This window comes from Plasmodium brasilianum, chromosome 14 (assembly GCF_023973825.1).
Source record: "Plasmodium brasilianum strain Bolivian I chromosome 14, whole genome shotgun sequence".
In the NCBI taxonomy this organism is placed as follows: domain Eukaryota; phylum Apicomplexa; class Aconoidasida; order Haemosporida; family Plasmodiidae; genus Plasmodium; species Plasmodium brasilianum.
The window spans coordinates 840,001-858,570 of NC_090127.1; the positions used below are offsets into that span (position 1 = coordinate 840,001).

The 18,570-nt window shown below is 24.2% G+C and overlaps 2 protein-coding genes across 2 annotated transcripts; both read left to right on the forward strand.

The window, feature by feature from the left end:
* Window positions 1-3,032: 3,032 nt before the first annotated feature.
* Window positions 3,033-5,186, forward strand: MKS88_005406 (U4/U6.U5 tri-snRNP-associated protein 2; the record flags this gene model as incomplete). Its single annotated transcript, XM_067218662.1, has 1 exon — window positions 3,033-5,186. One exon carries the CDS (start codon window positions 3,033-3,035, stop codon window positions 5,184-5,186), a length of 2,154 nt encoding a protein of 717 aa, XP_067070616.1.
* Window positions 5,187-7,268: 2,082 nt separating this feature from the next.
* MKS88_005407 (DNA replication licensing factor MCM4) lies at window positions 7,269-10,208 on the forward strand (the record flags this gene model as incomplete). Its single annotated transcript, XM_067218665.1, has 1 exon — window positions 7,269-10,208. One exon carries the CDS (start codon window positions 7,269-7,271, stop codon window positions 10,206-10,208), a length of 2,940 nt encoding a protein of 979 aa, XP_067070617.1.
* Between the last annotated feature and the right edge of the window lie 8,362 nt (window positions 10,209-18,570).

The following is an 18,570-nucleotide window of genomic DNA, read 5'->3' on the forward strand; positions in this document are numbered from 1 at the left end:
TTGTTTTTATTTTCATCACCTTTATTTTAATAAAAAATTATATGCATATATTACATTATATCAATTTTGCTGAAGCAATTACAGTCGCTTTTCGCAATTTTTCACTTATATACATAATAAAATATTTTAAAACGTATAACTGCCGCATAACATGCATAAATAGTAAGTATTTACGTACATATATATATATATATATACATAAATCCCTTCGTTTTTTGCAATATTTTTGTTTATGCAAGAACATTCGACTGTTTATACGCTTTTGTACTTGCACGCACTTTATATGCTAGTACTTTTTTCTGAAGGTAGGAGAGTAGCAGCAATTGCTAATTCTTCAGTACATTTATTCTTTTAAATAAATTTGGGCTAAGTAAATATATATATATATATATATACATATACGTATATATGTTTGTATGTATGTATGTACGTACCATTATAATCTTATATTTAATTAAAAAAGGAAAAGAAAAAAAAAAGAAAAAAAAATTACAAAATGCATTAAATAAATGGTACAGTAAATTTTATGATAACTTAAACAAAAATGTTGAATTAATCATTTTTCGAAGGCTTCAATAAAAATTTGTGTAGCATGCTTTAATTTTACGCATATCTCTTAAATCATTTGTATTTTTTCGTTAAATCTTGTACAAATATAAACATTTATTTATATATATATTTATATATATATAAATATATTTATATACATATATGTGCGTATTTATGTATGTATTTATTTAACCAGTACGGCGCGAAAAAAAGGGAAAGGAGAAAATTTCTTAAATATTGGGCCCACGCCGTATTATTTGATATTTCGTTTTTATTGAACTTCTATTATATTATAATTTTAATTACAAACGAGTAAATAATTTGCTAAAGTTGTATCATAAGTACAGAAATTTACACATATCCCTATATTCATATATGTATATTTGCATATGTATATATGTATTTTCTCATGAGTAGCCACATAACTCATTAATCCTCCGAATTCTCAGTAGGATGAAATTACTCCTTAGAAATTTAGTGAAATTATTTTTTCCAATTTTTCTGTAAAAATAAAATATATGGAAATTCATTACATGATATAGAATAAACACACATAAAAATTAAAACAGTTACATATATTTTATATGATTTTGTTGTTGTCATTATTTATGTATGAATTTGCATGTATATAGTTCTTCTGTTCCATAATTGTGGAATGGAATTATATATTATTATTGCATGAAGATATTTTATTCTTCCAAATTCTGCTCTAACATCCTTTTTATTATATTTTCAAAACTTTAGATCTTTCAACATTATAGCTTTATAATTTCATTATTACAAATAAAATATACTCCTCTTAATATTTTAACTCTTTTTATTTATGGCCTGACAAAAATTTTACCTTTTTTTTTATTTTTTTTTTTTGTGAAAAAGGATAGTACACTTTTTTTAAGCTTTCTACTTTTTATTTATTTTTAAACTTGTTTTTACAAGAAATGAAATTCTATAGAATTCCATAAAATTCTGTAAAACTATTTTGTTCATATATATATTCTTAACAAAAACATTTCGAATTCCTCAATTGTTTTTATTTCATATCAAAATGGTAATTTTAAAAAATGCACATTTAAGAAAATACATATCCATTTTAGTACACAGTTGCATATGCGCATAGGTATATGTGTGTGCATGTAGGTATGCATATGTATGTATAGGTACATATATGCATCAAAAAATAGAGCGAATTAAAAGATTACATGGCATGAACTGAATACCCATTCATATTAAATCATCTTCAAATGAGCAGTACTTGCGCTAATAATATGTAGACGTATAAAAAACAAGCTACTGCACATTTAACATAATATTTGTTTACCTATATATACCTATGTATTCTAGTAGTATAACTATAATAATAAGTAAATTTTTAAGTGTAGAGTTCAAATTAAGGCATAAAAAGTAAATAAAAAAAAAAAAAAAATGAACTAAAAGAAGAAATAAAAGAATAAAGAACATAAAAACGCAAGAATGGACGGACAGACGAACCAAAGAACAACTGTTACCTTATTTACATCAAGTATACTTTAAATAAATATAAAAAAAATAAACTGATGTTCGTTCCGTATATTTAAATATTTTATGATAGAATTTTTTTTTTTTTTTTTCCTTTGTTCGCATGGTCCTCGACATTTTTGTATTACAGTGAGTTCCTTTTTTTTTTTTACTGAACGCGCAACAATATTAAGGTTTCTTTCGTTTTTGCTTATGTTAAATTATTGCTAACGTTAACGTTTTGCTTACAGGATACATAGAAAAATTTATCTTATATTTATATTCTTTACAATTACATTTTTCCCAACTATATTTTGACAACTTGTTTAAATGCTTTCTCGCTTGCTTATGCTTCATTATAATTTGTTTTTCTCTTTATTTTTTCTTCGTTAACATAAAGCTAAAGCACATATGTAGTTTCGTTTATCATGAATGTGTTAACACTCAGTGAGTGTAGTAACACAAGGATTTCGAAAAAAAAAAAAAGGAAAAAAAAGAAATAAAAACGTGAAGCAGGCACAAAATTTTTTATTTTTAATAGCAGCATATATGCTTTTTAACGCCATTGGTGAATACGAAATATTTAAAAAGGGGAAAACCAAATATAGCTATCTTTTTCATTTTCTTATTCCTTTTTCATTTTCTTATTCCTTTTTCATTTACTTATTCCTTTTTCATTTACTTATTCCTTTTTCATTTACTTATTCCTTTTTCATTTACTTATTCCTTTTTCATTTACTTATTCCTTTTTCATTTACTTATTCCTTTTTCATTTTCTTATTCCTTTTTCATTTTCTTATTCCTTTTTCATTTACTTTTTCCTTTTCATTTTTTATTTCTTTTTGTTTCGTTATTCCTTTTTTAATGTAAGCAGTATCGTACATATGAGGTGAACTATCTTTTTATTCTTAATTTTTGCAAGGTAAAATATGATTATAAGTGAATAGTACAACTACAGAAAAAAAGAGTATAATGTCAAATAAATAATTATGGATAAAAAACCCAAAAAAAAATTAAAAAATGAGGAGGAATTAACTCCAAAAAAAAGGAAGAAAAGAAGTAGGAACGAAAATGACATTCAGGAATTTAGCGCTAATGAGATGAATAAAACGATTAACCATTCTAATATAGAGGAGTTGAGCAATAATTTAAGGGACAAGGATCATGTGAATGGTACTTTGAACAGTAAGAATGAGGAAATTAGTAGAAGTAGGGGTAGCAGTAGAGGTAGTAGTAGTCGCAGCAATAGTAGTAGCAGCAGACGTAGCGGCATAAAAGAGGATGTACAAGGTATAAGTGGAGGTAAAGGTCGAGGAAGAATTTGCCCTTATTTACGAACCATTAATAGAAACCTACTTGACTTTGATTTTGAAAAATTATGCAGTATAAGTCTGTCAAATTTACATGTATATGCTTGCTTAGTATGTGGCTTATACTTCCAAGGTATAGGGAAGGGAACGTACGCATATACACATGCATTAGAAAAGAATCATTATGTTTTTATTAATTTAGAAACGTGTAAAACTTGTTGCTTACCAGAAAATTACGAAATTGAAGACGCATCTTTGAATGATATAAAATATTTTTTAAAACCAGTTTATAAAAGAGAGGAAGTTGAATATTTGTGTTATAATTCTATATTAGGTAAGTCGTTAGATGGGGCAGATTTTTTTCCGGGTTGTGTTGGTTTAAATAATTTAAAAAATACAGATTATTGCAATGTTGTTATTCAATTACTTTGCACAATTATACCTATACGAAATGTATTATTATTATATAAAAATAAACAAAATATAGCAAAGAATTTAATTGTTGTCTTATCTGAATTAATTAAAAAAATATATAATCCTAAAAATTTCAAAGGTGTGGTATCACCCCATGAATTCTTACAAGCTGTAGGTATAGAATCAAAAAAGAATTTTAAAATAGGTACCAAAAATGATCCTCTGCATTTTTTTCTCTGGATTGTTAATAAGATTCATAGATACTCAGAAAGGACTTTGAAAAGGAGGAAAAAGGAACTTACTCCTAGTAGTGGTGCACATTATATACACAGCATATATAACGTGCACAGTATGTATGACGCACGTGATACACATAATAAACGTAACATACGTGGCCCACATACTGATGATCCTGAATTCATGGACTATGCTGCAAATAGTAGGGACACGAAAGAAAGCACAAGTTATAATTATAACAAGCAAAATGTGAATCAGAACAGTCAAGGTGAAGATCGAGTGAATATCCCACAAGAAGACGATGGAAATAATTTAGAAGTAGAGAAAAATGAAATAGGGGAGGGAAAAATGGAAAAAGGATTAACACTCAAGGACAAAAAAAAAAAGATAAAAAAAAGAAAAAAAGAAAAAAAATGGACATATGACGACATTAACATAATAGATTACTGCTTTGATGGAGAATTGATTATCAAAACAAAGAAAAAAAAAAAAAAAGACTCTGAAGTCGTTGAATCAGTGAAGGATGAAATATTAAAAAGAAAAAAAGAGGAGATGTACGAAGAGGATACGCAGGGGGATAAATACATATCAGATACTATGGATGATGATGAATTAAATGAAAAAAAAAATTATATAATTCAAAAAACGTCTTTTCGTACTCTTTCTTTGAAATTACCGAATCCACCAATTTTTAAGAGCACAACTGAAAGTAATATAATACCACAAGTTTCTATATTTGAATTGTTAACGAAGTTTGATGGAGAAACAGAGACGTATTTACATGATGACAAATCAGCTCCAAGCACATTAATTATTTCAAAATTACCAAAATATTTAATATTTACAATTGAGAGATTTTCAAAAAATAATTTTTTTGTTGAAAAAAATGGCACAATAGTAAATTTTGTAATTAAAAATCTAGATATGAAGGATTATGTACATCAAGATTATCTTAATGCAAACCCTGTTACCAAATACAATTTAATTGCAAATATATTTCACAGTGGTACTGTTAATACAGGATCATATAAAATTCATGTCTTAAACCAACCAACAAATGAATGGTACGAAATTGAAGATTTACATGTCATTTCGATACTACCTCAACTCGTTTTATTACCTGAATCTTGTGTGCAACTCTATCAACGACAAGATGTGCAATTAAATGGAGAGCTAGGCTAAAATGTGAACAACGCAGGAATGTATAAAAATTTTTTTTTTTTAGTAACACTCATGCCATTATGCACATACATATATATGCATAAATGACACTTTTTAGTGGGTATATTTTCTTTTTTTCAATTTTAAATTAGCTCCTTTTTTTTTTTTTCAAGTCTCACTGTTGCCCTTTGCATGCTTTGTCTAGTAATCGTTTCACTGCATTTTGATTTGTTTGAATCTTTTTTTTTTTTTTTTTTTTTTTTATAAATTTCACAAATCTATATCAAAACTGTGTTTTTAAAAGCTCCTTATTAGCAAAAAAAAAAAAAAAATACTATAAGGCAAGAATAAAGTAAGAATAAATTGAGTGAAAAAAAGTGAAACAATAATATTATGTCGGAAAATGGAATAAATACACAAAGGCGTATCCTTTCCAGTATAATATCGTTTTATGTCATTTGGTAGGAAACACCATATTTGCGATGAAGAAAATGTTAAAATTAAGATGCTATAATGTGCACGTATATTTTTTTTTTTTCTCCTTTCTTTTTCTCATTTGCCAAGTAAGTTACGTGAAGAGGAACCCTTCAAAATAAATTCCGTCTTCTTTAAGCTGTGAAATGCAAAGTAGGATTATTTATTCTTAAAAATACACTTTTTTTTTTTTATCATAAAAAAAGGCTCATAATATTGAGCAAACGTAAAAATAAATAGCATTTCTTTTTTTTAGTTCATGGAACTATTTGGGCTCACTAAAAAGTAAAAATTTTTATGCTTTCATATGCATTCGCATAAATGTAACAAGAGTATTTGTTCACACATACGAGTTAAAACTTTTATTCGTAAAGTTTTTTAGTCGTTCTGTATAGGGGAAGAAAAAAAAAGATAAAAAATACCATAAAACAGGAAAAAAAAAATTCTTGTCTTCAAATATAATACTCCAAAAATATGAAAAAAAAAAAAAAAAGTAGCAATTTCATTCTTAAAATATGTTCAAATGTGACGGTAACCCCGAAAAATGCATTTATTAAGCTTGAGCATAGGCTCCACATTCTTTCATTTCATTTTATTTTATTTTTTCATGTTTTTATTTATGATAATAAGCGCACTTCAATGATAACCCATTAAAATTTTTTAGCAGGTTTTACCAACTTTTAAAATGTATAACTCAAGTATGTAAAATGACTATATGACAGTTCATCGAACAAAAAAATACAAATATAACATTGCGAAGAAGACGAACATGAACTTTTTCCTATTTTCAAAGACAAATAGTTGAAATTATAAAATGTGTATTTTTAATTAAATATATAATTTTTTTTGTTTATCCTTTGTAGTTGAAACAAAAAAAAAAAAAAAAAAAAAAAAATTACCAAAATAGCGCATTATTGTATATCTTTTAATAGATTAAAAAAAAAAAAAAAAAAAAATTATACAGCAATTATCACAGTTATTTGTAATTACTTATATAGCATTTTTTTTTTTACCTTTATTCTTCTTTCTTTCTTTCTTTCTTTCTTTCTTTTTTTTTAAATATTTGCGTTAGCAGCAGTACGTATTGAGTTAACACATGAAAAACTGATATGTGTACCTGAAGCACGAGCGTATAAATATGAGCGTGTATGTATAAATATACCTGTGGACACACTAAAAAGCATAGTGTATTACCTTACTTTTTTAAAGATTCACGAAAGCTGGTACGAAAGATATTTTGCCGAAAACATGCTGTAGCGAAAATACATTTAAAAATAAACCCTTTTAGAAATTTTTTTTACCGTGCATGTTATATTTTTAATTGGTGTGTTACAGATTTTTTTATATTATAATTTTTTTTTCCTTGGTTCCCTTTGAAAATAATAGTCCGAAATATTATATGTACATATGCATATATACCAATACATACGTAAGAACTGTTTTCCTCACACCTCTTAAAATCGTTATTCCTCTTTTTTTTTTTTTTACCCATTCACGCCCCTTTATACTGACGCTAGATTGCTTTTCTCATATTTCCATTTTCCTGTTATCGCGTTTGCCCCATCGATAAAGCGCATACCATATCCTCCTAGCCGCACTGATTCACTTCCCCTTTTCAATACTTAAAAAATGGGAACCCCAAGGAGAAGGGTAGGGCAGAATGCTAGCCCCTATGGAATGAGTTCGTCAAATATTTTCGGAACGAATAATGAGATTTTTGGAAGTAATTTTATGAACACACCAATGTCAAGTAGGAGAACAAAAAACAGTAAAAGTTACTTGAACAGTATGTTAAATGAATCTAGATACTTGAATCAAAGTAATACAGGTTCGCAGTTTATGAAATATGGACACACACCACTAGCTATCAGAAGAATAAAATGTGCAAGAGCTGATATAGGAGATGTAGGAAGAGAAGCATTTATGGAAGATGTCGAATCAGGAAGACTTCCTCATTTTATTGATAGTAATTTAGAACAAATAAAAGATTTGTTTAACCAATTTTTTGATGAATTTAACATTACGAATTATAGTGATGTATTACAATTTACGGATGAAGATAGGAATATAACTGAATATATTTTGTTACATCGAGATAATTTAAAAGTTTACTTAGCATATTATGGATGGAAAATGATCAAATTTATAGAAACAGGTAGACAGAATGAATGTAAGTTAAACAATGAGAATGAGGAAAATGATGATTCTGAAGGAGTTAAGAATTTAGAACATATAAAATCTTTTGAAGTAGATTTAACACATATATATTTTTTTAATAAAAAATTGTATAAATTAATAATTGAATACCCATCAGATTGTATAAGTGAAATAGACAAAATTATAAGCTCAAAATATAACTCGCTTTTGACATTAGTGTTAGAGGGAGATACGAAATCTAGTTCTTCCGATAAATATTCTGTAAACAATACAAGACAAGATTATTGTAGGGTTCGATTTTTTAATAAAAGGCATAAAGATACCCCTAGAAAATTAGGACCGAATCAAATAGAAACATTAGTGTGTATTAAAGGAGTAATTATTAGGTGCTCAAATATTATTCCAGAAATGACAATGGCTGCTTTTAAATGTACTTCGAAAAAAAGAATAGGTGTTAATAATTATGAAAAATGTAATGAAGAAGTATATGAACATGTCATACAAGGAGAAGTACAAGAACCATTAACTTGTACTAATTGTAATAATAAAAACACATTTGAATTATGGCATAATAATTGTTGTTTTTCTTCAAAACAACTTATTAAATTAAGTGAAGTAACTGAACATTTAAAGCAAGGAGAAACACCACAATCTATCTCTATATATGCATATGATGATTTAATAGATTATACGAAACCTGGAGATACTGTAGAATTAACAGGGATTTTAAAAGCTTCTCCTGTTCGTCTAAACCCTAGATCTAGATGTTATAATAGTGTTCATAGAACCTATATAAATGTTATACATATAAGAAAAGAAAATAAGCAGAAAATGAAATTGACAGAACAGAATGATACAGGTGCTATAATTTTAAAAAGAAGTGAAGATGGAACAGTGGAGGAAAATTTAGAAAAATTAAATGAACAAGGAAATCTATTATTTACTACAGAAGTAATTCAAAAAATGCAAAAATTAAGTCAAGATCCAAACATATATCAAAGATTAGTTGATTCCATTGCCCCATCAATATATGGGCGTGATGATATTAAAAGGGGTCTTTTATGTCAATTATTTGGTGGTAGTAAAATTACGGATAAATATAAAAATAAATATAGATCAGAGATTCATATCTTATTATGTGGAGATCCATCTACAGCCAAATCGCAGTTACTACATTATGTACATAAACTATCCCCTCGTGGTATATACACAAGTGGTAAAGGAAGTAGTAGCGTTGGCTTAACAGCATTTATATCTAAGGACTCGGAAACAAAAGAATATATCTTAGAATCTGGAGCTGTTGTTTTATCAGACAAAGGAATATGCTGTATTGACGAATTTGACAAAATGGATGATTCTGCAAGAGCTATTTTACATGAAGTAATGGAACAACAAACAGTCACTATTGCAAAAGCAGGTATTGTTGCTACCTTAAATGCTCGTACATCAATTTTAGCTTCAGCTAATCCCATCAATAGTAAATATGATAAAAATAAAGCCGTCGTAGAAAATATCAATTTGCCTCCCTCCCTGTTTTCTAGATTTGATTTAATTTATCTTGTAATTGATAGAGCAAATGAAGAAGAAGATAAGAAGTTGGCCACGGTGCTTTGTAAGAATTTCTCGTACGGTGCAAAAGAGGAAGACGATGAGGAGGACGATGAAGAAGGGGAAGATGAAGAAGAAGGAGAGGACGAAGATGAGGATGATGAACTGAGTAAACTGGGTGAAGGGGATGGAATAAATGATGATAGATCACAATATAAAAAGAAAAAGAATAACATGAAAGATGGGATAGGTGAATCCAGTTCCTACTGTAACACTAGTTCAAATAAAAAGAATTCGAAGAAGTATCTAATTGATTCAAATACATTATCACTATATATAGCTTATTGTCGTATTACATGTAATCCAATAATTTCACTTGAAAGCAAAAAAATTATTATTGACGAATATATAAAGATGAGGTGTAAAGAAGGGTCAAAATCTCCAACTGCCAGCCCAAGACAACTAGAGGGTTTAGTTAGACTTAGTCAAAGCTTAGCAAAAATGAAATTAAAAAATGTAGTAACTCCTGAAGAAGCTAATGAAGCTGTACGTTTAATGAACATAGCAACCTTTCAAAGTTTGATTGATCCTTTAAGCGGTAGAATTGATTTTGATCAAGTAAATTTGGGTCAGACATCCCAGCACAAGAAAAAATCAGATCTTATAAAGGATATCATAATGAATGCCCTCGTTTTAAAAAATATGACGAAAGATGAATTACTTACACACTGTCACGAAACAATTATGAACGACCGAGATTATGCAACAGCTATGGACAGAAAATCTTTCGAAGAAGCTTTTTACGATCTTGAAAAATCGCAAGAAATTACTCGACTCTCTTCTGGCTTATACAAGAAAAAATAGATTCGCGTGGGGGTGCTGTATACACATATATATGTGCATATATGTGTATATATGTGGGTACATGTGTATGCCTTATCTGGGAAAGGATAAATGCATTAAATATTTACTATATAAGAATGAATATAAGACTATGAATTTTTTTCGTTTTATCTTTCTTCCCCATTAAAAATTATGTATATAACCTTTTAAATCAGTGTGAACGATGAAGTTCTGGTTTTTTTTTTTTTTTTTTCTCTTTTTAAACACATTTTAATTATAAGCAACTTAATTTTTCTGAATTTCCTGTAAATATATTCATATTTTATTGTGTATGATATATATGTTGTTAAAAACATAACTACTTTTTTACACCTTAAAGTTTTTCCATCTTACAAAGAGACTTCATATTTTTTAATACACAGTTTTCTTCTTTTTCTTCTCTTTGTTTTTATTTTTTCTATATCTTTTTTTTTTTTTTTTTTCTTTTTTTTTTTTTTTTTTTTTTTTTTTTTTTTTTTTTTTTTTTTTTTTTTTTTTTTTTTTTCTCTCTTTTTTTTTACTTTTTCTTTTTCTTTTCAAATATGAAAGAAACTTAAATATAAAGTTCTATTTTAAAAATTGCAAATAGTGAGTATTATTATTATGTGTGCCATTAAAGCTCTATTTAATATACGGAGATTTTTTTCTTATTTGAAAATACAAATATTTAGGTGTACTAGCAATTCGGAAATAATACAAACGCGTCTCAATATAGTAAAAGTTCCTAAATATATCAATAAATTAGCTAGAAAAAAAAAAAAAAATTTCATCACTTTGTAATAGTAAATTTTTTATTTTTTTTTTTTAACACTATTACACCCTATAGTACTCTAATGCACAGCTTTTTATTTCCTATTCAAAAATTATTGCTCCATGTGTACTTAGCATTATACATATATGTATTGTATCCCATAAGGGTATAATAATAATTCTTGGGAGAATGTAATATAATAACCCTAGATATCATAACCATATGAAAATGCTTAACAATTACTATTATATATAAGTGTATTAAAAAAAAAGAAAAAAAACTCAATGTTTTATATATACTGAAATTTAATTGTTCTTTTACAAGATCAAAACATTAAAAAAAAAAATTTTCAAGTGAAATGTCTTGTGTGTCATTTTAGCATTGATAGTATAAAAGTAAATTTAAAATACTTGCAAGATGTGCTACAAGTATATGATTTTTTTTTTTTTTTTCAACTTGAATAAAAAAAAAATTGAGCAGAAAAAAGGAAAAGATGTTTATATTTTTATTTCCTATTTACTAAACATTATACAAAATAAAAAATTATCCTATTTTTGCTTCACTTTTTAATTAGTATTCTTTCGGCACTTCGCTTATTGTGTATTAATCACATAGCATATTTTTTTTTTTTTTTTTTTTTTTTTACACTATTTATTTATGTATCTTATTAAAGTGTGCTTTGAATTTTTTTTTTAAATGTGCAACATAGTATATATATATATATATATATTTGTACGATATGGAAGAAATTACTATATATAATAGCATTTCTTCCTTAACTTTTATACGATTAAATTGTGGCTTTTTCTTTTCTTTTTTTTATTTTTTTTTGCACTAATCTACACATAGGAACTTGTTATATTTTACTAAAAAAATGCTGAAATTTTTTTTTTTTTTTTGATTTTTTTCCTATTAACGGAGACATTTAAACAAGGTAAATAAATTCAAATGGTGTGGTATAGGATAAACTTACTAGTAATTCTTACAAGGAAAAAACAAAATTTTAAATATATTCCTATACAGGGAATTTCATTTTTACAAATCTTCTAATAGATTTAAAAAAAAAATTGCAAATATTTATATATAATTTAAAATGTTTTTTTTTTTTTTTTTTGTGTTTGCTATTTCCTATAAGATAAATAGTATTTTTTTCTCGTTCAAGATGTATTCTAAAAAAAAAAAAAAAAAAAAAAAAATGACACTATATATATTAAAATTAAAAAATGATTCTTTCATTTTACATAATGTAATGATTTTGTGAAAAAATTAAAAAAATACGAACTGTTAAGAATTCTTTTATTCAATTTAAAGTTTTCTTTTTTTTTTTTTTTTTTTTTTTTTTTGTTTTAAAATGAATTTTTGTTCAATCATTTTTCTTTCTTTAAATATTCTCCTAAGTGAAATTTCTTTCGATACTTATAATTCTCTCCATATTTACATTTTGTAAAATTATATAAACTTAAAATCGCATAATATATATTTACAAATTTATATATGTTTATTTTACAAAACATTATTAAAATGTAGTTCCAGCTGTGTTATTGTTTTTTGGTATTTATTGCTGGAAGTATTATTATTACCGTTACTATTCCTGTAACTGTAAATGTGTATATTTATATACTGTACATAAATATATATATGTGCATAAGGAAATATACATAATATATATATTATTGCAACACACAAGAGATACATATGTATATAATAATTACATATACATCAAGGTACACACATTAAACAGATAAAGAAAAAAAAAAAAAAAAAGATACAGTGAGTGTATTACCACTTAAAAATACATGAGCTAGTGTGTTAAAGGCAAAAATAAGAAAATATAAAAAAAAAAAAAAAAAGTAAAAAAATGAAAAAGACATTTTTTTTTTTTTTTTTATTAATAAATAAATAGTAACAGGAGTGTAATTAGTGCTCTAAGTTTATTTATTTATCATGTTTTAAGTTTATTTCATTTTTCTTTATATTTTTTGATTGCATGCTGCATAAAGACAGTTCTTATATTTAAGGCTCAATAATAATAAAGTCCAAAAAATAAAAAATTGAACTTTTGTTGTTAATGAATCCTTAAATGAATAAAATCTAATATATGTGTGTGCCTTTCTTTTCTTTTTTTTTTTTTTATCTTGTATGAACAATAATTTTTTTTTGAGGAGTGTAAAGTTAATTTTTGTTACAGTAAATACACATAAAATAGTTTATGGAGAAGACTGCATGGAATTTACGATTTTTTTTTTTTTTTTTTTGGATAGAATAATAATATTAATTTTTATGTAGTTGTATCAATAAATATGATTTTCTTTCGAAAATAGAAAGTAATTTGCTTCTATGGAAAAGTTGCATTTTCTGTTTTGAGCTTTTTTTTTTTTTTTTTTTTTATCCCCCTCTCCTAATATTTCTTTTTTTTTTTTTTAACTATAGACATAAAATTTTTTTGAAGTACGTTTTATTTTTTTTTTTATTATATAGTTATATATCATAGAGAAAAAGAAAAATTCATCCTATTATTTTTGTATTGCTTTTTATAGTTATCTATATGCAATTAAATTGTAGTGAATATAAATATATATGTACAACCTATAACTGATTTGAACTTATGATTTTTATTAATTATAAGGCAAAATTGTGCATATATATATATAAATGCATGTACACGTTTAATATATATAAATATATATATTTAATAATTGTAATAGCACTTTTTTTTTTTTTTAAAGTACTTTTTTTTAACGAATTTTGCAAATTATACAAAGTGTGCATAAACATATTATATATATATATATATATATACATTTATGTAGGCGAGCAATTATTGATGTGCGATAATTAAATAAAAAAAAAACAAAAAAGAAAGATGGATCGTAGTTTAAAACGTTCTTATTGCATAACATATGAAATTCTTAGCTAATTCTTTTTATAGAACTACTGATCTATATTTTTACATATATATGATTAAAATTTCTAAATTTTATAATAAATATCTAGTATATTCCCTTTTTAATTTTTAAATGTAGTTTTTTTTTTTTTTTTTTGCATATATAATTTAAGTTTTCTCGAAAGATATGTTAATATATAATGCATTTTACATAACAGTATATATATCTTGGAATTAAAGCTAAAGAGAAAAAAAAAAGAGTGCATTTATTAAGTATATATATATATATATATAGTAAATTTGCTGAGTAGGAATTATTTATTTATTATGTAGTATTGTTTCCCTTTTTTTTTTTTTTTTTGTATCTCTGATTAAGTACATATATATTATGCATATTATGTATGTAAATATATGTATAACTAAATAAATACATCCATATATATATATGTATATATTTAGTGCGTTTTTATGTCTTTGATTTCAAGAGAAATATTTTTGCTATAAGCGCAGTAATTTTCTTGTTTTATTTATTTTTTATTTTTTTAATAGTAAGAAATAGATGAAAATTTATTTTTATGTTAAAATATTAAAGATAAATGTTTTTTTAAATGTATTGCTTAAATTTTAAAAAATAATTAAGTTTTTTTTTTCAAATTAAAATAAATTGTGTATCTATTTTTTTAATGAATATATATATTTATTCATATTGTATGCTTTATATAATATGTATGTACACATATATATAAATATATGTGTAGACATATAAGCACTGAATCATATATGAAGACTTATATTATAAGTGTTACATGCTAGTTTCATATGAAATATAGTAAAAATTAAATTAAAATTTATAAAAATTGTATACGTGTATTTAATATCATAAATAATTATATAGGATTATAAAATTTTGTGCAGCAAAAATTTTGATATTGTTTTATTTATTTATTTATTTTTTTTTATATATTTTTCTTAATAAAAAGTTTAATATAATTTTATTATTTTTTATTATTTTTTTATTTTTATGTAATTTTTTATATTATTTTTTTTTTCCACAATTTTTTCTTTGTCCATTAACAATAAAAAATTCTTTTATTTTCTTTTTTTGCCCCTAATTAATGAAAAACATTTAGCTTCATATTTTTTATAAGTATTTTGTGAAGTAAAATAACATACTAATGTAAACGTATGATTGAAGCATGCGTTTTATTTTTTAATGCTTTTTACAAATTTACATAGAAACACACATACATCATAATTAAGTATATATGTATATATATATATAAGTTATAGAGATATGGAAACTTCTTTACCTATAGTAAAAACGTATCCATTTTTGTATATACATAAATAAACGCTATATCCATCAAAAAGTGGAAATAGAATTTTTCATTTTTATTTTTTTTGCCACCATAATATATTTTTTTTTTTTCATTTGCTTATGCAAATACATGACGAGGAATATTTAGAAGTATACAAGTTTTGCCCACATTATACCGCATTTCATAATTTATGTTATATATGTTATTTACTTAAAAATGAGTAGTAAAAATTTATATGATATGGAAGTGAACAATATACATTTATGCAGGGATACACATACAAATGCATGTACAAATACGCATACAAATACGCATACAAATACACCTACAAATACGCATACAAATACACCTACAAATATACATACATATACACGTACAAATATACGTACGTTCATATATACATACTTATATACATATATACATACCTATATACAGGTATTCATATATGTATATGTATATACATATGTATACATTTATTCCTATATTTTTTTTTATCGTTTAATGCAGATGTTCTAATGTAGTGATTTGCGTGAGCAGTTAACAGTTATATTTTAATGAAAATAAATTCAGATATGTGAAATACGTTTTAGTTTAATATTATTTTTTTTTTGTTAAATTAATTTTTTTGTTATACTTTTTTACGTCATATATTTTTTTTTTTTTTATTATTATATAGTTGTATCTTATATTTAAATGAAATTTAGAAAATTTTGTTGATATATCCTTAATTTTTATATTATTTAAGTCTTATGTACTATACATTTTATTTATCTATATTTTTTATATTACTTTTATTTTTGAAGTAACAGATGTATTATACAGATTTATGTGTGGATGTGAATGTATGCATAAGAAAAAATACTTAATTAAAAAGAAGAAAGTAAAGTCTTTTTTTTTTATTTCTTTTTTCCATTTTTATCTTTCAATTTAGTAGCTATAATCATTATTTGAACACCTGTTTAAATTTGGTGTGTCTGACTGAAGTAGCTTTTGAATTATACATTATTATACAAATATTATGTCCATAGAGTTTATTGTACTAGATACAGCTATATATATACGTACATATATATTTTTTTTTTTTTGTCATTCTATATATAATACGTATGTTTATGATTACTAACTAGATGTAAATTTTATTTTATCTACAGTGTTCTATGGACTTTTTTTTTTTTTTTATATATTTTTGTCATAGGAATGGCATTATATTTTTTATTTTATATATTTATGAATATATACACATATGTGTGTATTTCAACAATTTATGCTTGAAAGGCTAATTCAGCACCATAACAAGGAAATTGTTTTGAAAGAGCGTATATTATGTATTATGCTTTAAAAGAAAAAAAAAAAAAAAAAGTATATATATATATATATATTTAAATATTTAAACATATATATATACATATGTATGCATAGCTGTTTCATGTTCTATTTTTTTAGTTATTTTTAATAAAAAATATTTTTTTATTGTCTTTATGTTAAGAGCTATTTTTAAGTAATACATCCATAACTTTTAGGTAGTACCAACACTTTCCATAAGGTTTATATAATATTTTTCTTAAGAGAAAATTGATATTATAGAAGTGTAGTATTTATAATGCAATTATAAAAGCAAGAAAGCAAGAAGAATTATATCAGAGAGATATACAAGCATATGAACGCATATAATATTATATATAAACTTGTATTAGCAATATATTTAAACACTTTTTATACAGAAAATATAAAAAATATTTACATTAAAAAGTAGTCACAAAGAATTAATGGAAAAATACGTGTAAATGAACATATCTATGTCAGAAGTAATATAAGAGTAGACCTTTTAATAAATATAATAAGAGTTATCAGTTATATTAATCTATTAATTATTTTAATCTCATAGTAATTTTTTGAGAAAAATAATTATTTTAGAGGTATATTACCTTCATATAGTAGTTGTAACAATTTTGCAAATTTTTTTTGTATGTTCATACATAATATACATATATATATATATGTTTATAAATACGTATACACATTTATGTAATTGTAAATGCATGGATTCATATGAATATAAATATTGCGCTTGTGTTCTTTTTTATTGTCGTTTTTACGTCCTTTAGTGCAAATATATTTAGCTTTTATCTTAATGTTATTACGTAAAACTACGCTGGTTGTAATTTATACGTCCCCACATTGGTACTGAATTTCATATATAGTAAAGTTAAATTGAACTAATATATATATATAATTTTGTGCATATATTTATATATATGTATATCACGTAGTAAGGTTAATTTTGTGTAGTACTGTACGTTGTGTTATATAAATGCATTTTTCTTTTTTTTCCTTTTTTATATATTATATTCCATAGTAATTTACAAATAGAAATAATATCTTATACTATCTTTTCAAAAAATTGATAATTTTGTTCTTTTTGTTAGATACATATATAGTGTCTAAATTAATTTTTGCACATATCAGAATAAACACATTGTAGTTTATACATTATATATATATATATGTATGTATATGTTTTATATATATACATAGACGTGCTTATAATTCATTGCCATTAGTAATTGTATATAATTTAAATAATTAAAAAAAACAAAAAGTAGTGTGTTCGTTTAAAACTTATTTATAAGGTGTAATATTTCTTTATATTTAATATTAATTTTGTCCTATTCTATTTTTTGTTATTTTATTTCCATTAGTTTTATTATATTTTCTCCTTCTTTCCCTGAAATGCATACCATTTACTTGAATGTAGCAAACTAGTAGACTATTTTTTCCCGCCTCTGCTCACGTCCATATACGTAATTTTTTTTTTACATATAAACATTTACTTAAATTTTTTTATTTACTGTTCTTAAAACATATATTCATATATTACATATATATGTTTATATATTTGTACGAGCATAAATTTTTTCTCCTCCCCGTCTTTTCATATGTATTATAATTCCATTACATGCCTACAGTGTATTTTGATTTATATATATTTTTTTAATATTTTTTATCATTCCATATTCATTTACATAATATACACATATTTTTATTTAAAAAAAAAAAACAATTTCTAATATATTTATCATTACAATTACATGTAGTACATAATTAGAACATCGCATCTACGAATTATAACTTTTTCTTATCTGTTTCATATTGCTACCTCTAAAATTATTTTAATGCCATAAAGTAGTGTTTTACTGACATTTTCATTTTTTTCCATGTTATTTTATTATCTTCTTTTTTTTTTTTTTTTTTGACTTGCAATCATTTTACACATATAAAGTTTGCATATTGCGTAAATTGCACCCTTCCTTTTTTTTATTTTCTCTTTTTAATGAGTAACATGTAAATTGTTATTACATGTTGTATTAATTATATGATTACAAACATCTT